The sequence below is a fragment of the Drosophila rhopaloa genome, unplaced genomic scaffold (genome assembly GCF_018152115.1).
Source record: "Drosophila rhopaloa isolate 14029-0021.01 unplaced genomic scaffold, ASM1815211v1 contig_3, whole genome shotgun sequence".
NCBI classification, from domain to species: Eukaryota; Metazoa; Arthropoda; class Insecta; order Diptera; family Drosophilidae; genus Drosophila; species Drosophila rhopaloa.
In genome coordinates this window covers 20,059,723-20,086,335 of record NW_025335123.1, presented here as the reverse complement: position 1 = coordinate 20,086,335, position 26,613 = coordinate 20,059,723, and the positions used below count along the sequence as shown (strand labels likewise).

Here is a 26,613-nt window from a genome sequence, read left to right as displayed (position 1 = left end):
GATCTCGAAGAAATTTGAATATAATTTATGTGCAATCGTCGCTTTTTTTCGGTCGGTTCGGTTTATTCGCCCGCTCGCTGACCGCCTGTTCTTGAAGTCCGGTTCGGTTCCCGAAATGAAGAACGATCCATCCATCTAAACGTTTGTCACTTGCTCCGTTGTCGCCGCCGCGTTTGTCTTCTCGCTGCTCCGCCAGCTCTGCTCCTTCGTCGTCGCGTCATCGTCTCTTTTGTCTTAGTTCTCTGGGTTCCCAGTCCCCGATCCCCGATCTCCGATCCCCGGTCTCTATGCCCATCCAATCTTATACCATCCCGATCCCATCCTCGTCCCTTCAGCAGACATCATCGGAGTCGTTTATTCCGCCGGTACATATACATATATCAGACTGTCCAGCTGAGTTGGGCCAAACAATTCTGGGAAAGAGCGACAAGTAAGCTAGAGCCAGTTTATAAGATCATGTATCTAGATCTAAGAAACTTATGGTGTAATCAGCTAAGTCAAACAAACGATAGATCACTAGATCAGCTGATAAATATAATATTACTATATACATATATTCAAAATAATATGTTTATTAAATTTGCATTTCAGAAATACTGATTTTTTAAGCTAGCATATCATAAAATTGTTATTGAACTTACTTATGAACTTACTATTTAAACGGTAGTTGTTCATTATAATTATATAATTGAGTTCATGAAATTGGATTGTTTTAAGTTGTAGGACCTCTAGACAGCTGAGTAAACGAAGTATGATACTTTTTTAATCAGCAAATCAATATTTTATATGATCTCTATATGCATTTAAGCTAACAGCTGGGAGGTGGCTTATATGTGGGTAACCTGATACTCAACAAGAAAAGAAGCAAACTTCGGTAAGCCGAAGTTTATATACCCTTGCAGTTATTACAAATCGACTACATTTCGATTATCATGCCTATATTACTAAAAACATTAAAGCTATGTCGATTTTTCGCTGCATTTTGCCATCTTTTCTATGGTAACTATATGATATTTTAGACCGAAAAAAAAAATTAAAAAAACAACTAACTTATAATTGTTTTTAATTTTTTTTTCCGATTGTGACTATGATATAGTCGTCCGATCCGGCTCGTTCCGACTTATATACTACCTGCAATAAAAAGACAAGTTTTGGGAAAGTTTCGAGCGTAGAAACGGACGGACTGACGGACGGACAGACGGACATGTCATTTTCATGTCATTTATTTCCAAGTTTCCGATGTGTTGTTCAAAAGTGGCCCATAACTGGACTTCCGAAGTCCATAACTTTACCAAATTTTATCCGATTTCAAAGTGGCATACCTCTGAAGACTTGTAATTAGATTCCCAAAAAATCTGCATCAAAATTTTTCATTTTAGCGTTGGTCCAATTTTTGACCCATTTTCATGTCATTTATTTCCAAGTTTCCGATGTGTTGTTAAAAGGTGGTCCATAACTGGACTTCCGAAGTCCATAACTTTACCAACTTTTATCCGATTTCAAAGTGGCATACCTCTAAAGACTCGTAATTTGATTCCCAAAAAATCTGCATCAAAATTTTTCATTTTAGCGTTGGTCCAATTTTTGACCCATTTTTCCTGGTGATGCTGATCAGGAATATATATACTTTATAGGGTTGGAAATGTCTCCTTCACTGCATTGAAAACTTTTGACTGAAATTATAATACCCTTTGCAAGGGTATAAAAATAAGTTTCAAAAATGTCGAACCTTTCATACCTTAAAGCTTGTTTTAATTCCCTATCTGTTCAGGAGCTTTGGTCATCGGTGGCCGATGCTATTCCCATCGCATGTCGGCGCAAAGCAGAATCGTGTGATGAATTAATAAGCAGCCACTCCACTCCAGACTGCAAGTGCTTCCCCTCGATTCCCGATTCTCGATTCCCGATCCTGGAGCAGTGCTAAGCGGATTTGCGTTTATGGCCATTAACCCGGCGCTGGTGCGTGTGTGGTTCTCCTTACTGATCTGCACTGAAGGATCGGGGGATATAGTGGATCGGAGATCGGGGGACTTCAGATGACGACGGACCGCCGCTTTTTGCTTAAGTCCGGCTGACATTTGACTACTTTATTGAATTATGACAGCGAACAAATCAGCGACACGATCCGCGAGTGAGGAGTGCATCCTCTCATCATCGATTCTCCATACTCCGCAAAACCCATTTGGTTTGGCTTTTTGCTGCACTCATTGCGCATGCGCCACCGATGCCCAAGGTTCGAGTAACTCCATTGCACTCGACGAAAATGACTGTTTACTTTTTAAAACATCATTAAAACATCCCAAATAAATACCAAGAAAAACCCATTAAGATGCAAGAAACTAAAATGGCAGAGAATTTCGTGATAATAAGCAACATTCTGGAAAACATTTTTGCAAACTTATTTAGCGAAAGAATAGGCGAAACATTTAAATTTTCAACTAAGATATGATGACTATAATAAGTTTCCACATTCTTAGCCAAACTTTTTTGTTTGTTTATGGTTATTTTTCGTCAAAAAATAAATCAATTTAAACAGTTTGGCTTGCCTTACATCCAGATTTTCTCGCAGTGTCCAATCCATCGCAATATGGACTGGGACATGTGTTCCGCCATCATCTGATTGGAATATTAATTGTGACGAATGCAACGGAGAGATCTTTGGCCGTCCTACGATCTCGTCGACAAGTGCACGCGATGACCAACTGAAGGCCCACTGATGTCATTTTACTTAACGTTAATTTCAAATAATATCATAATTTATCGTTACAACGAAGGGATCGGCAATGGGCAATGGGCAATGGGCCCTCGAGGCGATGCGATTTTCATTTCAGACACGTACTGGGGAATCGATCTCAATTTCGTAGTTCAGATATCACGCGCACACAGAGGCCGAAAATGTGGCCACGTTCCGGGGTCTCCTCTCTTTCCCGGGCCCTTTTTTTTTTTGTTGTTCTGGTTCTTGGCCAGATTGGATGGGATGGCCAATATATGCGAGGCGGCGGCCCTTTTCAAGATGCCACGATCACGTTGACATTTTCGCCTGGACGCGGGAGTTGCCCCACTAGATACCCCCGATTCCTCGATTCCCCAGATCTCCATCGCCAGCTCCCCCTCGAAAATCCCCACCCCGATCCCCTCGACTGTTGACATGTCGCCGGTTGTGATTGATTTAGGGCCGCTTTTTGTTTTCCGCTGAAGCGCAGCCGTTTGAACCCATTGTTTTTGGCCCAAAAAAAAAGGGCGTATGACGATGCCAACCCGACGACGTGAGCTGCCGTCTTCGAGAACTGGTAAGTGGTATAAGGTATATGGTATATGGTGTATGGTGTATGGTAACTTGGAAGCGGGTAGGTTTTTTTCTTTTTTTGGGGACCCCTCTCATGTTAATTGATAGCGCTGGATTAGTTGGATCGATAAATGCAATGCATTTGATATGATTTCCTGGAAATCGTCGCTGGCAGCTCATTTGAATTATGAGAAACGAGTGGGTAAATGTGTGGGGATACATTTCTCAGGGAGTTGGTCTACCGTTTGGTGACTTTATAACTGTATTATAAAATATTTATAGAAACTGATTACTTTTGAGCTGACGAGTTCAATTTTCTTTCAATCTATCAAGTTTAACCTAAACTTTTAATCTTGTGCCATAAGGGATTGTGATATATCCACAATGTGTCGGAAATAACAAACTGATATTACAAAAATTAAATAATATCTTCAATTAAATACAAATTATTAAGGTTTATAATTGAACACGACTTTATAATTTTAAATGATTAAAAAATCCTTATATATTGGGTGATTTTTTCTTGTTGTTAATTAAGAGTAGGCCTCAATTTTTAAAAGGCATCAGTTCTACCCATGTTTTTATCCTCCCCCTAGTGATCTTTTGGATTTTCGTCGCTCCAAGGTCCTCTTTTGCTGGTCCCTGCTATCACCTGTAAATGTAAGAAGCGAGGCTCAGGTGAAATTTATCAGCCAAAGGGGAGGAGTCTCTGGGCCGGAGTCGCAGTTCCTCCAGTTCCCGTCCTCCACTCACCCGACTTTCGAGCTGGGGAGGCTGCCTTGGGGCACTCACTCGCTCACCGGCTCACTCGCTCCCTCGGACGTATTAAATTAATATTTACTTTTTGTCAAAAGGCTATAATCAAGCACGCTGGCGATGACAGGCTAAGAGGCTCTAATTACAGCTTGTTACCCTGATGCAGCGGCCACACAGGTCGTGGCTCACTTCGGCTTCGCCTTCGACTGGATCTGGATGTGGATGTGGATCTGGAACTGGGAGTGGGACTTCTACTTCGACTGGGACCCCGTCTTCCGTTTATGCTAAGTGGCAAGCGCCGTCGTCGCCCTCATCCGCATCCTCATCCTTATACCCATCCCATCCCATCCCATCCTATCCTCCCTCCGACCTTCAGCCAACCCTACTTCGCGTGATCCTCGCTGCAGAAGCACAATTATGCACTTGAAACATTTCATTAACGAAGTGTAATCATGCCCTGAAAATGTATTTTAAAAAGGAATGATTTTTATTGATTTATGAAGAATTAGTTAGGTGATACATCATTCAAATGACAAACAGTTTACAAATGAACCCATCTACAATTTTAAAACCGATCAATAAAGAATTAAACTGCAAACTTTGAGAAACAATGTTTTAAACCGAGATTTGTAAAGATAATCACTTACAAAATATTAAGCCACAATATTCGAATGGTACAACACTTTAAATTCGTTTTTAAATAAATGAAATAATTTAAGAACTACCATTTTTGATTTACTATTGAAATGTATAAAGTGATAACTATGTGGCACAAAGAATTTTTTCAAGTGTACCCAACGCGAGCTCATTCCAAACTGCAGCATATTTGCGGGTTTAATGCACTGCCTGCTCCTCATCCTTCTGCGTTTGCTGCAGTTTGATTGAAGCCAGCAAATTAAAATCCCCAGCCAGGTGCCCCGAGAAGCGAGAACCCAAAAACCAAGAACCGAGAACGGAGATCCGAGATCCAAGATCCGAGATCCCTATTCCGAACTTGAACCCCAATCCAATCCACTTTGGTTGGTGGCATTCCAAATGCAATTCTCACGATTTGGCAGCCATTTGTGTACCTCGGGCCTCATCATCTCCTTGTAAGCTGCTCATTTGGCCATCGCCAACAAGCCGGCACAGATGCTCTGGCCCGATCAAATTAACCATTTAAATAAAACATTTGTTTTGATTTGCTTTGCCAGAGAGGCGAAAAACAAGGGGGGGTGGGGGATTGGGAGGGGTCTTGACCCAACATGCTGGCTGACAGGCGGTCAAAAGAAATTCCGGGCAATTCATGTTCAGAAGGGCCTCGAGATCAGCGCCAGATTTAACCGGTATATAAAGAGGCATTTATTATATATCTTCTGTGTGTCTTTCCCTCCGATTTGTCACGCAATGATGTGCGAAATGCCTTGCACGCACCAATTGATTTTTAAAGAAATAATAAAGGAAGGTGGATTGTCTGCCCGATTAGACAAGGGACTTTAAGTTTTTTAAGGCATTTTTGTTCATCTGAAAACAACTTAAGTATTTCGTTCTTTATCAATTTATATGGAAAAAAAGTGAACTAAATTCATTTTAGTTTATGAAATTCTTTTAGATAGATTTTCTGATTAAAAGAATTTAATTCGAAGAAGTTATTCAAACACCGAGTGGAAATAAAATAAATCATTTGCTAAGTCTTTAAGTTCTATATTAAATGAAGTGAATTAAATATGTTTTAGTTTTTAAAACTCTTCGAAATAGGTATTTAAATAATCAAATTGAAAAGCCAACTGAAAACATGGCTCTTTAGCCAAATACAAACATGAAATATTTCTGATTCTGCTGGAAATATTATTAATGCTTGCAAATTGGTGTGGAAATAAAAATGAATATTTTTAATTACTTTGCCATATGCGGAGAAATGGGTGATATATTCAAGTGGGTGAATGGCGAAGGGGGTATAACAAATTGTGTGTTTAAAATGTGATTATGAGATGTTCATAAAATTTGCTTTTGCGGCCATTAAAATGAATATAAATTGCATGGAAATGGAATTCATTAAGCGCAAGAACAGCGACAAGTGGAGATGTTGACAGCAATCAGGAAGCTTCGGGTCCAGAGGGGCTGCTTATCCCCAACCGATTGCCAAATTATCATTTATTAATTATGGTTTAATTTGTGTGGGAAGCGGCAGATCAAACAATTTCACGATTCACGAAATAAGTAAATGAATACGAAAAAAAAAGAAACAACTCAGACGCGCAGCGTCAACAACAAATAATAAATTTTAGAAGAAGCCACATTAAAATGCAAATCAAATCCAATAAAACACAACTCATTAAAAGCGCAACTAGGCGGTTAACAACCCGATACGAGTCGATTCGATCCAAAGCGCCCAAATAAAACCCATTTGAATCGAATTTAACCGAATCGAGTTGAACCGAAACCACCGCCGGCATAAATGGCAAAAACCAAATCGCCCACATGAATAAATACGATCGGAGTTCTATCAAACTCGAGGTGAATTTATATAATATATATATTTCTTGTGGAAATCAACTATCACTGAATGTGTTTTGATCAATAATTTCTTGGGGTACCTAAACTATAAAACAGTTTACTTTGCCTTTTACCTTTTGTCATCAAACAGAATACAATATTAAGTTCTGGTCTAGTTTTAATTTATGTGATATATTTAAAATTCAATAAACATTACTATTCTGTAACTTATTCCTATAAACATTTCGATGTATTTAAATTTTAAAACTCTCTTGTTATTTATACATCAACCCCAACATTCTATTGTTGGAAACCCACTTATACACTGTCATAAAAGGGTATTAACAGGTGCGACTATCCCATTTTAGCATACTTTTCGTGTCGCCTCTGCAATTGTCATTTGCTGGGTAATTTACAACTATAAAATACAAAAGCCGCACATGCATAAATCAACTTGGTCGCAATAAAGTATAAATTAAGGCAAAAAATAATGGAAGCCCGCAAAAGCAGACAGTCGACTGCCAAAAGTTGAAACAACAGAAGAAGTAACATCAAAAACAATGGAGGGGAAAAAATTAAATTATTTAATTTATGAATGACATAAAGTTTAATTTGAATGTTATGTCTGTCGCTTGAAACCGAAACAGACACGTGACCAAAATGTTGTATGATTGGTTGGTTGTGCATATTGAACGTCAAACATATATATGTATCTGAGTCAGGCTCTTGATGGGCGGTGGGCGTGGCAGATGCGGGAATTGGGAATTTCTGCCACACACAAATTGTGTGTGTAGTTTATTGGGATTGTTAGCTGTCCGCGAATCGCTGTTAATTCGCAATTAAAATGCGCAACATGTCGGCAGCGGACCAAATGTCATTCTCTGACATTTTCCACAGTCCATCGTCGAAATCGTGGCCTATCAATAATACCGGCGATACATCAAAAGGCCAACCGATGATCGACAGACGAGACCCTCGAGAAGTTGGCAGCTCTGACAGATATTCCGCATACCGAAAATAGCCATATAAAGACTATTCAATAACCAATAACTGGACACCAGGTGAATAAATTAACTATTTGGATGAAGAACATTTAAATAAATTAATTAAAGAAGCTAATTACTATCGATAAAAAAGTTATTGTAATGAATGATTTATTAAAAGAAGAAATGGTATGGTCATTAAATTGTATAAAATTAAATATAAGTGAATGGTTGTCGGACTAAATTCGTAGTGTCATCACACATTCAAAGGACAATTATATTTTTATAATTTTTTGTTAACTTTAAATACTTCCATTAAGTTTAAATGTTCACCATTATTACACTTACCTATCGTTTAGTAACTCACCTCCGAAATATAAAAAAACAAACATATTTTCATTGAAAAACTTAGGTTTTATTGACTAAACTCACAATAAGAAGGCAAAAACATAGAATAAATAATTTAGGACCGACGGAGAAATATTCCCGCGTCGGCTGTCTCAGTTTCATTGGACTTACGGCTAATTTAGCTAATTTTGCTCTGCTCTTTGCTATTAGCAATGGGCCAAAAAAATGTTAAAAAAAAATCGTACGTATCTAGATGGTAACTTTTGTGCGTTTTGCGACGATGACGATCTAAATGGGTAACACTAGGTATGCTCTAATTATAGGAAACTCTGTAAGCGGCGTATACTTTTCGAAAGCACCTAAATTTAAGTTACGATCTAGCGAAATATCAAATAGTATTTGGGTTACAATTTCACTGCTCTCTCTCCCCCTTCTCTTCGATCCCCTCTCCCCCCCACATTGCCTTTGTTTTTAGCTTACAAAAAAAAAAAATCAGTAAAAAAAACCAAAAGGCGAATAAAAAAATATGAAACCCAACGGTGGTTAACTGCGTGCTTTTTTCCCCCCTGCAGCTGCCAAAAATCCAAAGGGTCTATATACCATATAGAATGGGTGCCCTACAGCTCCTCCAGACAACGCACATTGGTCAACATGATCCGGGTGAGCCGCCAAACTTGCTTGGCCGCATTTTCCAGGGCGCCCGGCGACTTGCCCTTGAACAGATCCATGTTGGGCAGGAAGTAGTGCGGACAGCGGCGACACTGCAGGCAGGATATCAGCTGCAGGAAGATCCCGTTGATGCGGTCCGCGATGCAGTTCTCCTCCCACTCCATCTCCCGCGGATGCTTCTCGCACTCGTAGAGCAGCAGGGTCTTCAGGTGGTACGAGGTCACCGGGTTGCCGGGCAGGTCCAAGTGCCGATCTCGCAGGGTCTTCAGGATACTCAGGCACCGGCGTCGACTGGCTCCTGGAATTGAGATGGAAAATGGGAAGTTATTATTAGGACACACTGTATAAATTACCTAAAAATCTGGTATATTATGCAAGGAAAACCCTTTAGAATTGTTCACAAAATAGATTACCATTAAAGTTATTATGTTTCGGCAAGAAATCAATAGATACGATCTTAAAAACATATCTGGAATACCCAAAAATTCGTAAAATTTAATTTGTAAAAAAACCTTAAATTAAGGCGTAATACACTTAAGTATACCGACTTTTTCTATTGTGTATAGTTATTAATTTAATAATTAACTTTTTCGTCAAATATATGTATGTATGTACCTACTAAAATTCTGAATTCTATTAATGGTAAACTTTTTCAATAATACGACATTGTAATTGCGAAACCATCAGTGTTACATGGTAAGAAATTGACGATTAAAGAAATATGCATAGATACAATATCTGTTATAAAATAGAGATAAATAGTACTCTGATTTTATATCGATTTAAATGATACAACTTCTATACTTAACAAATGAAACAGTAAATGTTTATTGGGTGGGCCTTGTTGGTAGGGATTACCAGTAATGTTTTGTAGTTCTACAGATTGCCTTTGGCTCAATGCATCATTCTGTCCATCCGATGCCATCGATACAATTGAGGCGAAATGATTTTGACAGAGCTATAGTTCGTTCGTTCTTTGTCAGATAAGCACTAACTGATCGATGGGTTTGGTCATTAGAACTCTTTCTATCTCAAGTACATCAGTCTATTTATTTCGCTAAGTGTTTTGCCTACTTCAAAATGTTTTTAGTTTTTAATACTGACTCATGCCTTACTGATATCAAATTAAAGTAATAAGAGCTTATAGATATGCAAGATTTTAATAATATTGACTCTGGTTAAAGATAATGTTATTAGTTATGGCTTAATCAACATAATTGAAAAGTAAACTATAGCCACTCAGCTTAGAAATAATTTAGTTAAGCACATGAGCTTATTTATTGTGTAGATTCCAATGAATGTAAACTAAATGCAGTTTATATTAGTTTAACTAAAATAATGGCGAATAAAAAGTACCTATTTGCCAGTCAGTGATTGAAAATAAAACTATATTAGAAATTCTCCAATAGTCAAAGACATGAGTTTATTTATTGTGTAGATCCCAAGAAATGTAAGCTAAATGCAGTTAATATTACTTTAACTGAAATTAATGCGAATAAAATAGTACCTATTTCCCATTTAAGGCCCTCGACTTTGATTGATCAACCATATTTAATGTACTTATGTTTTGGTTTCCATTTCTCCTTCGAGAGGCGGACGTACAGGTATATGGTCCCCCGATTCTTAATTTATTATGGTCCCAGTGCGTTGGAGCACATAAATCATGGCTACGTTGGCACGATGTCAGCCGGGCTAATCTCGGCTCCGGTCCGATAATCACGTTTACGTCTACGGCCTTTTCCCGCTCCGGAGCTTCTTGCTCCGGGTTTCGCTTTACATTGCGGCTAATCAATATTGAACGATATTGCCACAATATTGGCACTCGGACTCATACAGCGAAAATCGGGCGAAAATTGGACTAAACAAGTGCGATTTGAGCCTCTCGAAATGCCTCGGAATCGAGTCCATGTCAAGTGGACGTTAATTTGGAGCTGCAAGTGACAGTGCTAATTATAGTCGCGATCTGATTAACTTGGCCAAAAAAAAAAAGAAAGAAAGAAAAACGAGGCAAGGAAAGTTAGTCAATTTCTGTGTTTCGGTTCGCAGCATTAAATTAAATGACAAACACGCGGGGGAACCAGCCGGATCAATATCGATCAGAGATCGTTGTCAGGGGCCTTAGAATTGATTTCGATTTGAGTTTGGGTTTGGGTTTCAGTTTCGATTTTGGTTTTTCGTTTTTCTGTTTTTTTGGCTTGATTTTCGTTTTTGTTTTGCTTCGGCGGCTCTCAGCTTTTTGCTCCCCCAAAACCCAATCTTTTACCTCTTTCTTTGCTTTTTTTTTTTTCTTGGTTTTTTTTCCGTGTGTCATCTCATGCTTGGCCCGCTGTTGTTTTATTTATTTGTTGACTTTATCTAATCGCCGAGATTTAAAATATTTATAAAATCGTTTAGAAATTTATTTATGGCCCAGCCATTGGCATTGTTCATATGGAAACCCGTTTCCCGTAGCTCCGTAGTCAGTGGTCAGTGGTCTGTAGTCTGTGGCCTGTAGTCCGGCCAACTAACCGTCTAACTGCCTTGGGACTACGACTACCGAGACTGCGCTTATCTCTCGGGGATCAGCAGATTTGTGTGCGTTGTCGCGCTGCGACCAAAATTGAAAAAAAAATAAAAAAAACCCACAGAAGAACTAAGAAACTGGGAAACTTAAGACCTGGAGAGTCCAAGTCCCCAACTCCTCGGGTTTTTATTCCGACACCCCCCCTCGATCGAACATCAGATTTATGATCGTAGCCAACCGGGCGACGCTGGCTCGTATCTCATATCATATCTGGCCCCGATAATCGGATGTCTCGTTGGGCAGTCGTCCACTCAACGAGTGGCTCCCCACTAATCGCCGGGCATCTTATCGCCCTGCCTAATTGAATCTGCGGTGCAATTTCCTCCCAACTATGCAGATTCGACGTGACATCGCCGCGAGGTGTGTGTGACGATCTTGTTTAGGATTAACATCAATTTCTAGCGATGCCAGCAGATGGAGAGTCGATTTTAGATCGTTCTTAAAAAGCTCATACAAACATTTTTAAGGTGAGTGAGTTGTAGTAAAGGTTAAGAGAGTTGTTATATTTCAAACTAACTAGTTAATGCATAGTTTCACAAGGGTCTTACGAAAATAACTTTAAAGATACTACAAAATATATTCTAGTTGTATAATTTTTAAGTCTTTACAAAAAAAACTAAATCTTTTCATTAATAATAAAAACTATTTGTTTATTGTGGATACAGAAAGCAATGAACATAATTTGAAAACTCTCATTGTATAGAACTCATTAGTATCCCATCAATCTGTGATCAAGTTTGCCCATCCTGTGGTATCATTTGAAGGTATATTTTTTGTTTTTAATATTTCGATTATTTGTATGAATATGTATATATGTGTTAAATTGAATTGGCATTAATGTATTTCATCTTTAGTGCCCAAATTCAAAGACAACGACAGTTGGTGATCAGAAGTAAGTAAGGGTTTGGGGTTAAATAAATCCATTCAATGAGTTCCTTGAAAGCTATAGCCCTAAATGGAAATTTCCCCCACATCTTCTTTCCGATCTAGCTGAACGATCTCCAAATTTATACGGTGTACCCCTGTTTGACGGTTAATTTACAACCAATTACGGGCGTATCAAGACGAAGTCGCTGATTTGATGGGAATAAATCAATTCAGTTTAAGTGTGTCACTGATTACTGATTGGGGGACACTGGGACCACTAAGAAAACATGCCCGAATTACGGTAGCCACTCACTCTGCACTGAGAAAAATAGTTATTAAATCAAAATCAAGCATTGGTTTTCCTATTGAGAAAGGAGTTGCAAAACAATACCGCCTATTTCTGGTTATAGCTTTAAATTGTTACTTTCTTATTCATAACTATCCAAGTACTTATTATGTAATGAGAAAATACATATAAAGCTCATATATTTTTGTTTAAAGGAAATAAACTTATAAGTCGCCTAAAACCTAATGTCCATTTATATAAAGCTCTGTGTGTACATTAATAAATCGTTGAAAGTTAGAGTTCTTTGGTTGATAGTTTCCTTGAGCTTATATTTAAAGACCGAAATCGATTTTTTACTGGTTATAAACGTCTTTAACAGAATATTACCTTAAGTAAAAGCCTGTCAATACTTAAGATGTATTTTCGACAAACTTGTAAATAAGTAAAATAATATATTCTTTAAATACTTTACCGGGATTATTTACAAGATACAATACACAACAAGTAATAGCTTAAAGACAGAAATCGTTATGATTTTAATCTAACATTGACTTTCAAACTAAGTGTAATACTTCTCATCTATAGGAATAAAGTAGTATCTTGGGCAAAAACACAGCTGGGATTATTTGTATATAAATAATTCTAATTAGAGTCTGTGATAACTGTTCTGCAAGGCAGTTTTATGTGTTTAAGCCCCATATGACTCGAGTATATTGAATGGCCGACGGCAACTCACCTTGCAGCAGCCGGTTCTCGGCGTCGGTGAAGCTGAGGACCCAGGCGTCGCCCTCCATGGCGGAGTTCTTGCCCTGGAGCGCGATGCACTCCTTGGAGAGCATGTCGAATCCCTCGGTCTTGACCTCCGCCACGATATTGGGATGTGGCCAGGGGATGCCCGGCAGCGGCCAGTGGGAGGCGGATCTCGGCCAGAGGCCGGCGCACTTGAAGGCGGGCGTGATCTGGACGATGATGCGCTCCCGGATGCGCAACTTGACCTCCGTGGTGTCGGCGATCATCTTGACGATGTCGCGGTAGGCGCACTTGTCGCACGCCTGGGCCACCAGGGTCTGAAATCGGGATCGTATCTTTCTGGCCGAGAGATAGCCACTGGCCGTGATGAACTCCACCCACAGGGACATGGACCTCTTCCGGCCATCGCTTAGCTTCAGTACAGCACATCCCGGCAGCGTTCCATCGTCCACAAAGTTGAGCACTCCCATTTGATTCAGATAGATGATGATCTCGAATTCCGTGGGCGATATAACCTCCAGACCCTCGAACCGTCCATTGTAGTCGTTCAGCGAGGAGATGAATCGTGGCTCCTGGACCTCCACCTCCTTCAGCACGTCCTGGACAATCCGGCACACCTCCTGGATCTGCTTGTGGATCTGCGCCTTCCGCACCTGGACGCGATCCGCACAGTACTTGTTCATCTGGTAGACCATCTTGGACTGCGCCGCAATCATGTCCGACGGCACCAGCATTCTCTATACGGCGGCGGGGCTTGTGTTTGTTTGGTTTGGCGCCCAAAGTCTTTAGTCTCTGTAGTTGAAACTACTCGTGGGTTCACTCATTACCTAGGAGGCACACATGGAGTCAGTCACACACAAAAAACAACAATTAATTTTACGGCACGGCGACGGGGTTTGGGTTCTTTAGTTTTGAATTCTTTTTTTCGATGTTTCTTTAATTTTGAATTCTTTAATTTGCAATTCGTTTCTGTTTGATTTAGATGTAGCGATTCTTATACTCTGATTCTTCGATTCTTTAATTCTTTAATACGGCACAGCGACGGTTCTTTAATTCTGATTCTTAGATTTTGGACTCTTGAATTCCCCAATTCTCCGCTCTCTTTCTCCCGCGTCTTCTCGCGCCGTCAACTCAACATTGACTGATTCCGAATGGCGTTCGCACCGCAAGAAAAGTCCCGCTGCCGCTGTCTCTGCCGGCGTCACTGCCTCTGCCCACGTCGCTGCCCGGATGGGCTCCAATTTTTAAGTGCGAACAAGACAGCCATAGCCACGCGAGAGAGAGTGTGCGCCTCCTCTCTCTCTCTCTCGTTCTTAACAACATGGCTCTTTATAACTATAATTACAAAAACAAACAGAAACATAAAGTAACATAAAGAAACACTGCAGATCTTTTGGCTATAGTTTGTTTTATAGTTTATATCCCCGTAGATAAACCCGGCTTTTAAGCCACCCTTCCTTTTAGCTCCGCCCCATTTGGCACTCTCACTCTTACGCACACTTGCGCACATTGGCATTACCTCTCACACAGATACTCACCCATACAGTTTCCATTCTCTCTTTTGTTTGTTTGTTTTTGGCTATTGGGGTTGTTGTTGCTTTTTTGTGGTGGGTGGAAACAGTGGACTGAATGAGTTATTGGGGTTTTGTTGGGGTTTTTCTGGAGGAGGGGGAGTACAAATGGGGTTTGGGAGTCTTATGAAAATTCAAATATCCCATCCAGTACAGAAGGTATAAGTAAACCCAATACTTGGGATAAAAATATTGATTTGTTTACTTCTCTAGCATGTTACCCAAAATAATGACCCTTATTTGTGTGCAGAAATTAGTATATGTTGAATTTTATTAACTTTAAACTTAATGGTAAAACCGATGGCTTGGGGTCGCGAAATTGCCAATTTCAACATTTCATAACTTGGCCAACAATAATCGTATCTTGATTTGTTATACCTTCTGAGACTCAGCTCGTTGAGTACTAACATCGGGTATCCAAAACTAGACTTACAATTTTTGAACCCATTTTGGTAAATTTTGAAAGGGGTAACTTCATACAAATTGCAAAAAATCGAACAGAATAAAAAAAAAAAAATTTTAATGCAGATTAACTAAGAACTAAACCACAAGCTTTTAGAGGTATGCTATTTTTAGATCGGGTTAAAATTGGTAATGTTATGGGCTCTAGAAATTAGGTTTTGGGTCATATTTATGCAAAATCAATTTTTCGCATTTTTTGACTATAAAATAAAAATGTCGAGGAGGTATACCACGCTAACATCGGGCTTAAATTGATAAAGTTCTGGACTCTAGAAAGGCAGCTTGGATCACGTTTCATCTATGCATAAGCTCTTAGCAAAGGAGGTTGAGTTATAAATAATAAATTGTCCTGGAAATATCCGAAAGGAAATAATACCTTCTTTCTCGCCCAAAGAAGTATCTATTTATCTCCCTCCCCCAACTGTCGCCGTCTCGCTCTCCTCTACACGCCATTGAATTCCTTACCGAATTAATGCATATCTAATGTGATTAATGAGCGCTTAACACGAGCTCGCCGGACTCCATTCCACTCGAGTCCACTCCACCATTTTTGCGGTTCATGGTGGGGTCACCACTTACCCCGCAAGATGAAGATGGCCTGTCCACTCGAACACTAAGTTGCACTTTAAAGAGCGGCGGACAAATTATTATGTATAATTCAATTTGAACTGTGTGCCGGAACGTGCATTAAGATAATGCTAATTAACACCTCGGGGTTGGACTATACTATACCTATACTATATCCCCAGATGCTTTTTCCATCTCTCCGCCTTTTTTTCGTCGCTCTACGATAAGCGGTGAATGGAGATGGAGCCTGTTGGGGAATGGGTACGTGGAATGGAAATGGAAATGAGGCGACCTGATAGGACGGTCTGAAAAATGCGTTGGGAATCATTTTAATGGCAGCGTAAATGTGGAAAATTATCAAAGGAACACGAACTTAATTGCGGCCATTATCGCTTTTATGGCATATAAATTGGAAATGAATTATGCAACAGCCGCAGGAGCGACCGACTCGAGATCTTCATTAGTGGCCAAGGTCAGATCGAGTGGTCGAATGGTCGAGTAAAAGGTCCCCCGTATCGGCAATCAATAGCATCGATGTGCAGGATTTATGCGTGTCATGCGATCGGCGATCGATCGCCGATAGTTTCCGATCCCGATCCCGATCCAATCCGATCCGGTAGTCGCGTCTTTAATTAAATTGTGTATGTTGTGCGAGTGTGTCGCCGATTCTCGGGGCTCCAAAAAACGACTTCATCGGGCGGCTCCGTTTTTATCAGCTGCACGAGATCTCCACCTTCAATCCCTCCCAGCATCTGCACTGTGAAAAATTTAGTCGGACTCATGGAAATTTTGAATTTTAAAGCAAGTTTTGGTGATTTATTTTCTGTTTTTTCCAATAACTATAATACATGTTAGATGGATTAAAAATAATGGTGTTAAAGACCTTTTAATTTTTATCAGGAAAGTATGAAGTGTTTAGGAATTGTATTGATATTCTTAATTAATACTCATATAATTTAAGATAAACTTAATATGTAAAATGTAAACTTTCAATATAGCTTAAGCATTGTTATCTTTTTTTTCCCGGTGAGGTCACATACGCTTTGTGGTTCTGCGCCAAATGAGCAAATGGCGGAAAATTAAGGAGAAACAGGAGGACCTGGAGGAGCAACAGCATCGGAAACCGAAAAACAGAAACAGAAGCGACAACTGCAGCACAGAGATTGCAATCGCTGGCAGGAACATCCCTTTCCTCGCGATCTCCCCCTGCTTTTTCCCTGGCATTCCCTTGCTGGGAAACGATGTCCAGCAGCTGCTGTTCCTACACGACACTCTGACCCCCTTTCCCGTTCTCAACCCCTTCTTTTTCCCCTTCCCCTTCCCCTCCGTTTGCCCCTCTCGTGGCGCTTTCGCACGGGCGACATTTTGACGGGGACATGTTCATTTATCCGGAGATTCAGTGCAACAGATGGAAGGACAAGATATTGCCTAGTCGGAACATACCTTCCGAACGGTTTGAGGAGCTAAAACCCCTTTATTTTTATTAACTCCCGAAAAAATAAGTTTGCTTCCAAAAGATTCCCTTAAATAAATATCAAACTCCTAAAATCTAGTTAAAACCGATCAAAATAAAATTAACATAATTCTTTCTTGTCATCAAATACTATCTATACAAAGTGAAAGACATGCTAAGCTAATTTATATCGTCTATTAAAAAAGGAAGGTTAATAGAAATGAATAAAACGTCAACCCAAGTGATTCCAGTTAAGCCCACACAATTTTAAGATCTGTATCAATCATATATTGATATGAATTTGTTACATAATATCCCCGATAAGATATCAAATGAAAGATTTGAAGCCAGAAGTTTTCATAAATTGATTCCTAGAAGCCACCCACGAACGGATATTGGATTACCTTACATTTCATCGAGTATATCATCGGGTTACCTCAATCTCAATGAAACCCTTTGAGCAGTGACATTTCCCCGAACTCGTGGCTCCAAAATGAATGAAGTAGGGATGGTTGGGTTGCCCATATAACTCGGCTTAATTAGGCCAAACAAAGATGCACCTTGCCACGATCGCTCATCGATCATTTTCCGATTGAGCTGGCCGGAGCTCTGATAATCCCGGTATATATAACCTTTTCTTTTCTTTTATTTTCTTTTCTTTTCTTTTTTTTCCTCTTCTCTGTACTCTTTTCTTGTTTCTTCTCCCTTATTGTCTTGTTTCTTCCCTGGATGGTTAAGCCTTTCTTATTGTGCACTCGAGTTTGTCATTCGATATGATGGCCCCGTTGACAGGCGTTTTTTGATGAAGACAACCGCTGGCGCTTGTCCGGCGGTATATGGCTTATATGCTCCCGGTTCCCTCTGGATAACCCTTTCGGAATTGGACGCGGAATCGGACTCGGAATCGAAATCGGTGGCATGTGCAAAGGTCAGCTGGCTGCAACGAGGGCAATGGCATTCCGCGGTTAACATTTACCTGGCATTAGCCCTCTCTGTAACCCCTTCTACTGCCCCCCCTCTCGCCCCCTACTTCTTAGCCCCCTGATCTTACCAACTGACTCTGCTTGTTGGCCAAGTGGCGCCTGCATCCCGTCGTGCGTCGTCTGCATATGCGGAATATGCGTGAGCGTCGCCACGAAATGAGACTGGAGAACAAGCTCAAGAACCCCCCTCCCCTCCCCTCCTCTCACCCCGCAGAATTCAAATCTTAACCCTCCATACTATATATATATATATGTATACCCCTCTCTACCACCATTAAAATCAGCGACATGCGGTTAAATATGCTTAAGTTTTTCCGCGGACAACTTGAAATTAAGTAGATGCCAAGATGCAAGCAGGGGGAAGGGGGAAGGGGGGGAAGGGGAACGAGGCAAGATCATGCAAATTGTTAGTCCCCCCATCCCCCCCGATCTTTCCCCGCTGAATGGTTCCACCTTTAAGACAGGTCCCATGTAGTTGGCTCGATTTATATTTTGTTTGGTCAGAGGAAATATCAACGCGTTTGCGTAAATGCTGGCTTAATCCATTCATTATGGCCATTAGGCTTTGTACGGCCTGATGGGTTTCCCCTCTTCCCCCCTTCGCAGTGTTCGGCCCCCCGATAATTGCAGAGCAATTGATTAATCCCAACTCTGGTGCCTTGTCAACGGGCTGTAATCTTCTCCTTTTTATTCTTCTGCTGGAGCCACTGACACGTTCCCCAAAGTTTAACAAAAAGGGGGGCTTATGTTGAGGAGCTACTCCAGTAATTGGGTAGTAGCAGTCGTAATTGCATGGGCCATAATCGAGAAGAGAGGAAGTACCTAATGCCAGGGAGTGCTCATCAAATGTGGTGATTGGTGTACATTGATTATTTCCGTTGGCAATCGTGCGTGTTAAAATGGAGGTTTTGTTATCAATAAGAAATACATAAGTGGAATTTATTTTTATTGATAGCCATTTAATAAGGCGTAATTTATGGTTTTTAACATTTACATTTAACAGCAAGACTTTACGCATAGGATATTGATTTTTTATTGAGGACTTTCAACATTGAGGACTTAACATACTGATCGAAAACTAGCATATTACTTAGCGAAAAGTGAAGTGATCCCCCATTTGATCAGATCGCCTGCCATGTGGCACAGCAGGATCACTTTCAGGATTCCCAAGTGGAGATCTTCCCACAGCATTCGGTTTCGCAAACGAGACGGGAATGAGATCATTTAGCGATCGTTCTCATTTAAATTATAACCAAAAACACATGCAGCGCTGACCGTCATTCGGGGATCTGAGTTCTGAGTTCTGGAGTCTGGGAAGAGGAGTCGAACTGGTTGGGCTGCGATTTACTATATGTACAGGTATATAGTGGGCAACTCGCAACGCGGCCTGTCTTATCGCTCGCCTTCATTTAAATTATGGCAACGAATTTCGAGTGGCAGTCGTTCGCCTTTTTTTTTCCTCCTTTTTATTTGTGTATTTAATGCAATTCCTGCAGATCGCGCAACATGCGCTGATGAGCCATTAGGCCATTAGTCGCCTTTAAACGAGTCTCCATCGGGCATCCAGAGGAATCTGCAGGGAAAAGGCGAAGACAGCGAGACATTGAGAGATAAGGGAACTGGAGCTGGCGCCCATAAACATGAAATTGCTATTATGGCCCAGAAACGGGCTACCAAGGGCCACTTTGCATTATCGGAACTGGAACTGGATACTCGGTGGAGGGAAAACCATCGATCACCAGTCTCCTTGGCCAACTCCCCTCCGCAATCGATCCACCTCCTCCTGGTGGCATTTCCCATTGTAAAGTTGACAAATTTATGGCGCAAACACGTCGCAATCCCAGTTGGCTCGTATTGTACAAGTGTTTATTTTGATGGCCATCACAGCCAGTCGCTAATTAGGATGTCCCCCCTCTGAATTCTGGTATCTCTGGCGATATCTGGTATCTGGTATCCGAGGCATCTGTGGCATCATTAAAATCAAAATCATGCAAACGTTTAACTGCGCCACAAAAGTTGTCGCAACAAACCCACGACGAGATCTGGGCAGGATCGTTAAAACGAGGCAGTTACAAGGCTGTTGGCCATTTCGAGCTGCCCAAATCCCAAATCCCGCCATAAACTCGGTGAACTGATGAGGCTGGATGGCGAGGAACTCGATCTCGAACTGCAGTCTTGTCTCTGATGGTTCACAATTTGTAATTGAATGCATGTAAATTGATTTCATCTACCAGCGGTCATAATTTCACCAGTTTTATGTCCTCTATCTCGTTTTCGAGAGCGACTATCCCTCGTTTGGCGGACAGCGGACAAATGGCAGTTGGAACTTTATAAATAAAGCCGAGGCGGCTAAGTGATGCACATGTGCTTAATATAATCGGCAAGTACACTTTAGGCCATTAGCAGGCCATTTAGCTGCTGTCCCTTGTCCTTTTGTCCGTTTTCTGTCCGTTTGTCCGGCAAAACTCCTCGCGTTCCACTAACCGTCAAGTTGATTGTGATAATTCTGTGAGAGCTGATCACTCTGCTATCTTGAATTATGTCAGTTTTGTAATTTTATGCGAATCTTGTTAATTGCACATAAACTTGCAGACTATGCCCCTCTCGCTCTTTCGTTCATTTTTTCTTCGAGGCACGCACGCAACGAAAGACTTAGGCAACGAACTCGATCGGCAGCTGCGTATAAAAATGGTTGGGGGTACAACAACTAAAAAAAAGGAGGTACGGTCCTCACAACACACATGCTAATGAGAACCTGCAAATCCAAATTGAAATAAATGAAGTGAAACGCAACACGAAATGCCTTTTTTCCCAAAGGAAATCCACACTTAGCAACTGTAATTATCCACTGGACGTTTCCATTGTGGGAACTATCGAACAATCGAGAAAATCGTTTCGTTTCAATTGATAAGTTTTCATTTCCAACATAACAAGCCACAATTATCGCTTAAAGTGCTGAGTGCCACCTGTCTTCATTTAATCAATCGTCTAGATAAGAAGTGTAAAGTATATATTTAAAGCTGATTATAAAATTGGGCTTAGGTTCAGTTAACACTCTTTGATCGGTAAAGTGGTTTGTAATGGCATTAATATAGAGTTTATGCTAATTATAAAATTGCCAATTAGTTCACTTTTTTCTATGAATAAATCAAACATTTTATAATGATTTATTTTAAGTTTAGCTTTAAGTTATGCATTGGTATTATCTTATAAGACCTCTGATAATATTACATTAATTAAAAAAAATATAACCCAAATGGTACAATATGGGTTAAAGATCCCCGATATTCCCCCTGCGACCCCTATATTCCCGCCATATAATGAATGTCCGAAATCAATTTAGCCGCGGAATCGGATTCGAATCCAGCAGAGTCGCAGTCGAAAAACAAACACCGCTGGCGCCGCAGTCGCAGTTGCATTCGGAATCGAAGTCGGAGTTACTCTCTTCAAAATCGCATAAATTGCGGTTAATAACGCGCGCTTAGGCCACAACTCACGTCAGAATGCATCAAGGGGCACCGTATGGCGAATATTTATATTTCGCTGCGTCGGCTTTCGACGCTCGCCCCAATGAGAAGTGGAAACAACGGCCCAACAGCCACGCAAAACCAATAAAGACTCCAACTCCAGCTCCGATTCCAGTTGGAGGAGCTTCGGGCAGTCGCAGGAAGGCACACCAAAAACAAATGTGCCGGGTTATATCTAAATTTATTTGATTTTAGATATATTTAATCTAGTTGTTTATTAAAATATATAAATATTCAGGATGTAAGGCAAGTAAATATACAAATCAACAAGAATATCAAATATATTAAGCTTATGATCTATTTTTTATTGAATAAAAAATAAATTCTGTTGAATGAATTATTTTAAATCTGATATGTATCGTTTTAATATTTTTGTGGTTCACCATTTATTTTTTCTAAGTTCACGGTATTTTTTTGAAATTATTATACATTTCTGATAGGGCTTTCAACTTCAAGTGGGATAGTATGAAAATAAACTGTAAGAATAGGATTTTTCTCAGTGTAGAGTGAAAGAGAGGCTTGGAGCAGCGTGACTGCGGCTGGGATAAATTATTTTGGGACAAGCAAAATATCACTTCGATTAATTCAAACAAAGGCCAACGCACAGAAAAAAGTAAAAAAAAAAAACAAAACTGAGCGCCTTCGGTAACGCAACCCCTCTCGCTCCACCCAACCCCTCGCCATCTCCCTCCCACTCAGGGGCTCTTTGCAAATAGAGTTGGCAGGAAGAATCGAAAATCGACATAGCCCCCTCCCACTCACTCCTCAAAAGGATCGTGATCATTGTCGTAGTGAGGGAAACAAAAAGGGGGTATAAATCTACAAATTATGATATAGTACAAACTTTGTTTTAAGTTCTATAGTAGAATATTGTTATATATACATTAGAGTATAATATTTTTATAAGGCTCATCCCTAGTTCCCCCTAGCAATGATACCAACTGCACCCATGTCCCTGGTTACTGGTGCTGTTATTGTTTCTCCTTTTTCCCTCATTGCAATGCCTCTTGTTGCTGGGCTTGTTTATTTGGGATTGAACTTAATTTGGACATGATAAGTTGCTCTCTGTCGGCAGGACGTCGGTTTCCTTTCAAGTTGGGCTTGAGATCGGATCGGTTGGCTTAAGTTGCGGCAATCCAAGGGAGTATTGATGTTTTACTTGCAAATGGCGAAATGCAAAACCAGTGTCCCCTCGATCGATAAGGTTATTATCGGTTATTATTAAGCTGCGAGTTGGGGGAAGTTTATGGAAAAGCTGTGTAGCTATAAGGCTTACTGATTTGCATTATCACAATTCGAATATCCTTGATGACCAAAAATATAGGCAGTTCTGTTCAAATAAAAAAGGAATTTCCAGAATTAAGATGATTAATATGTGATCCTATTTATACCACTTTTCTTCCTTTACCCAACTTTATAACTCCCCTTCTCCTCCCTCTTACTTTTCACCCATTCCTTTTTTTTGTTAGCCACACGCAGTTGTGTTCACAGCAAAAGTGTCTTAAATTGCATACCCGAGCACATGAAAAACAAGCAATTTAGGGCAATTTCGATTAAAATCAATATTTACAAGGCTCAACCAGCTTCAGCAGAGTGAAGAATGACCGGAGAATCGTAGAGGAGAAGAGTGTCTTCAGTCACGAGATTCTTCTGAGACTTTCGAAGGGAGCGGGGACATGTTGCAGTGCGCCAAAATTACAAATTTAAACATGAAAAGTTATAAATAATGCGACGATGATGGGCTGTGCTAAGGAGATGGGGATGCACTTAAAGCAAAGGTGTTGGTAAGGTAAAATAATCTAATAAAATCTTGGAATTTAAATAAAAACGAAATAGTCTTAAAACTACCTAAAACATGTCTTCTTTGTTTATGTAGAAAAATAAAATATTTCTTTTAATCCTAACTATTTTGGGGTTCTTCGTGAACTAGCCTGCACAAACGTTAAGTGATTTTTCGCGCAGTGTAGAAGCTGGGGGATCTGGAGTCTCCTCTACCCAAGTCAAAGTCAGGGTTTCGGCCCAGACTGAAGACCCGAGAGCCCCGAAGGCGGAAGACGCGATCCAAAGACCCGATCCCTCTGCTAAAGAGCTGCTGATGTGGCCCGATCCCGATCCCAAATACCCATAACCATACCCACACCCATCCTCATACCCATCCTCATACCCATTCCCATACCCATTCTCATTCCAGAACCCAGTTCCACCGGAGACTTGGTGTTGTTGGTTTGCTTTGGTAATCACCTTTTGTTATAAAGACTGTAATTAGGGCTTCATTAAAAGGGTGGTCCGAGCTTGTCTTCGCCTGGCAGCCCCGGGAACGAACGTTGATTGAAAACGCTCGCAAGGGGCGGTGGAAAGAGGGGGCGTGGCAGGGGGCAGCGGGGGCGGTACAAGGGGGCCCGGAATGTAGCGCCGATCAACAAGCGGGCCACGCCCACAGCGCACGCCTCATAAATAAAGTGAAATGTGCGTGCGTGCGATCGCCGCGATTAAATGTACAGTGGTCTTTCCATTAACGAATTTTAAATCGATGAACTCTAATCTCAAAATTTAGTTAACTGATATTTAATTTAAATAACTGTCCTAAAAAACAGAAGAAGCGACCTACTTTGATTTCTTGTTTCCCTAGCCAGTGGCTAACAATATAAATAATAATAATATTATATGATGACGACAAGAGACTTCCTAAAACTCCAATTAAATTATAAATAAATAAAATCTAATATCCCATAAAATAAAAAAGGATATTGGACCCACTGTCCTGTCATTCAAGCAGCGAGCAAAACAAATAGCGACCCGTGCATAATTACAGTCCTCGCAAAGTGTTCCTTTATGGAGGGGCGGACACTTGCAGCGCAGTTTGTTCACCTGCCACATGTCCCGATTTCGATCTCTTGGGGCCCACTGTACCGGTGCCCTTTGCCCACTGTGCGGCCTTTCGATGGACCCACCGCATTGGGGAAATTTCACGCCTCGCAGCTATTTTGCAAGTCGGACTCAGGGACTCTGCGACTCAGACTCCATCTGAAGGCCCCAAAGATGCATCTTTGGTCGGTTGTTTGCTTGGATAAATGTCGGAACGGGCGCAATAATTAAAATGCCATCAATGCACCTGTACCTGTTTTTCTCGCTCCTTTTTTCTCGTATTTTTCCTACCTGTGCTGTTGGATTGATCGCTTGATCCAGACCGATAAGAAGTAGTGGAATAAAAAGCGGGCTGGCACAGAGAATATATTTATGTAGGGAGGGAAAATGTCACCAAGCCAAGAAAATAGGGGGGAGGGGGGCGTGGGCTCAATGAACATATGATTTATAGGATGGGTATGTCCGCTGACAGGCCGCAGTTCCATCGCCAACTGTTTCGACATGGAGATGAGGCCCCGAAAACCATCTGAACCGATCCGATCCGATCCGCTTCCCCCGACCCCCGTCCACCTGGCCCTCCTCGACTGACATCATCCTTATCGCATTGGACATTAGATAAAAGGACCATCAGTCTTCGTCGACTGGACTCCGGCATATCCCCATATCCTCCAGTCCCTTTTCCCATTTTTGTCCCTTGAAAATGTATATTTTACCAATGCGTTGTCAACGCACTACTTTCAATTTGATCAATGTCTGGACTATTTTTTAACCATCTGGGTGAAGAAAAGGGAAAAACATACAGTTTATACCATGCAGAATTTGAAAATTTTATTGGTAAAAAAATTATTTTCGTTTTCCATAATTAACAGTATTAAGTAGCTTTAGTAACAGCAGGTAAAGTTAACCATTGTTATTAGGAATTAAAAATTGCACAAAGAACTCTAATATCTTCTGAAAATAGCAGAGATCTATAAATATAATTTGTAATTTGATATCAGTATTATAGATTTCAGGTTAAGGATAACATTTAAAAAGTACAAATTAGTTACGCTAGATTAATTTACTTCTTATATAATTACTGTTATATAAGTTATCTCATTTCAATGAAAACTTTAAAATATTATTCTTGTTTTTTTTAAATATTAATTGAATCGATTTGTTTAGCCCCCTGAAAAGTCGCAGTGTGATGCCTGCATTATTGTGACCGCATCAATTGTCCACGAACAATGAGTTACGAGTGTTATCGATTCAACCAATTTCCACCTTTTCACTTTTCTGGCCTTTGTCAGCTCATTACGGCTGCTGTTTTTTCTGTTCTGTTCTGTTCTGTTCTGTCTCTTTGTTGTTGTTTTTTCTCAGTCAGTTGTATCTTTTTGTGTGGTGTGGTTTTTGTTGTTCCTCGGGCGCTGCGGGTTGTCCGTCGGCGAAGTCGCCGCTGACCTGCCGTTAGCCCATTGAGTGGCGCCCGGCCAAGAGTTGATGACCCGATCGCAATCGAGATCGGTGCAGTGAGAGAAATAAAGGTTGATAAGCTCCGGATAAGCTCCGTTTTCTTCTTGTTAAATTACCAAAATATATGTGGGAAACTAAAAGCCAACAGTAGCTTAATTATATTTTATTATTTCGAATTAGATTATAATTATTTAAAGTCAGTTTATTTTTATATTATCATATTAAAATAATGAAGAAGTTCATTCCCAAAAATTTCCTATCAAGGGAAAACATTCGAAATGTACTATAGATTATACCATTATTTTTTCAGTGTAATAAAAAAGGCAAAGCGATGGGTATAAAATACATGGGCTTGGGCCCAACAATGTGTCATTTTAATGCTGCTCGAAATGATTTTTATTGTGCCCATTTGGGCTGTTCGGTTACACTTGCGGCCTTCTCTTCTGCTCCTCATTTTTTCCCCGATCGACAGATCTTGGGATCTTCGCGATGGAGAGTCGTAAACATTTATTAGTTACGGCTCATTTCGGGGCGAATAAACAAACAAACAAACAAATAAACGCCCAGAACGGGTCGAGATCATCGAAGATCGGCCATAAAGCCACCTGCCGATCGCTGATCGCTGATCGCCGATCCACCAATTCAACGATCCAACGATCGGACATCCTTTCACTTTTAATGAACCTAATGAACAGCCGCATAAATCATCGTTCGAGGAACCCACAAATGTCGAAAGTTTGTCGCGCTCAT

The 26,613-nt window shown here is 40.5% G+C and overlaps 1 protein-coding gene across 1 annotated transcript; it reads right to left on the bottom strand.

Moving 5' to 3' along the window:
* Nucleotides 1-7,893: 7,893 nt before the first annotated feature.
* On the bottom strand, nt 7,894-14,137 carry LOC108042786 (protein mab-21). The gene is made up of 2 exons (XM_017121237.2): nt 12,970-14,137; nt 7,894-8,815 (listed from the first exon to the last, which is right to left on the bottom strand). The coding sequence occupies exons 1-2, from the start codon at nt 13,715-13,717 to the stop codon at nt 8,466-8,468; spliced, it is 1,098 nt and encodes a 365-aa protein (XP_016976726.1). The 5' UTR covers nt 13,718-14,137; the 3' UTR covers nt 7,894-8,465.
* Between the last annotated feature and the right edge of the window lie 12,476 nt (nt 14,138-26,613).

Excerpts from the sequence above, each read along its gene's own strand:
- LOC108042786 (XM_017121237.2), bottom strand. The coding sequence starts at position 13,717 with ATGCTGGTGCCGTCGGACATGATTGCGGCGCAGTCCAAGATGGTCTAC. Across the intron at positions 8,816-12,969 it reads CGAGAACCGGCTGCTGCAAG|GAGCCAGTCGACGCCGGTGC; the intron begins GTGAGTTGCCGT and ends TCTCAATTCCAG.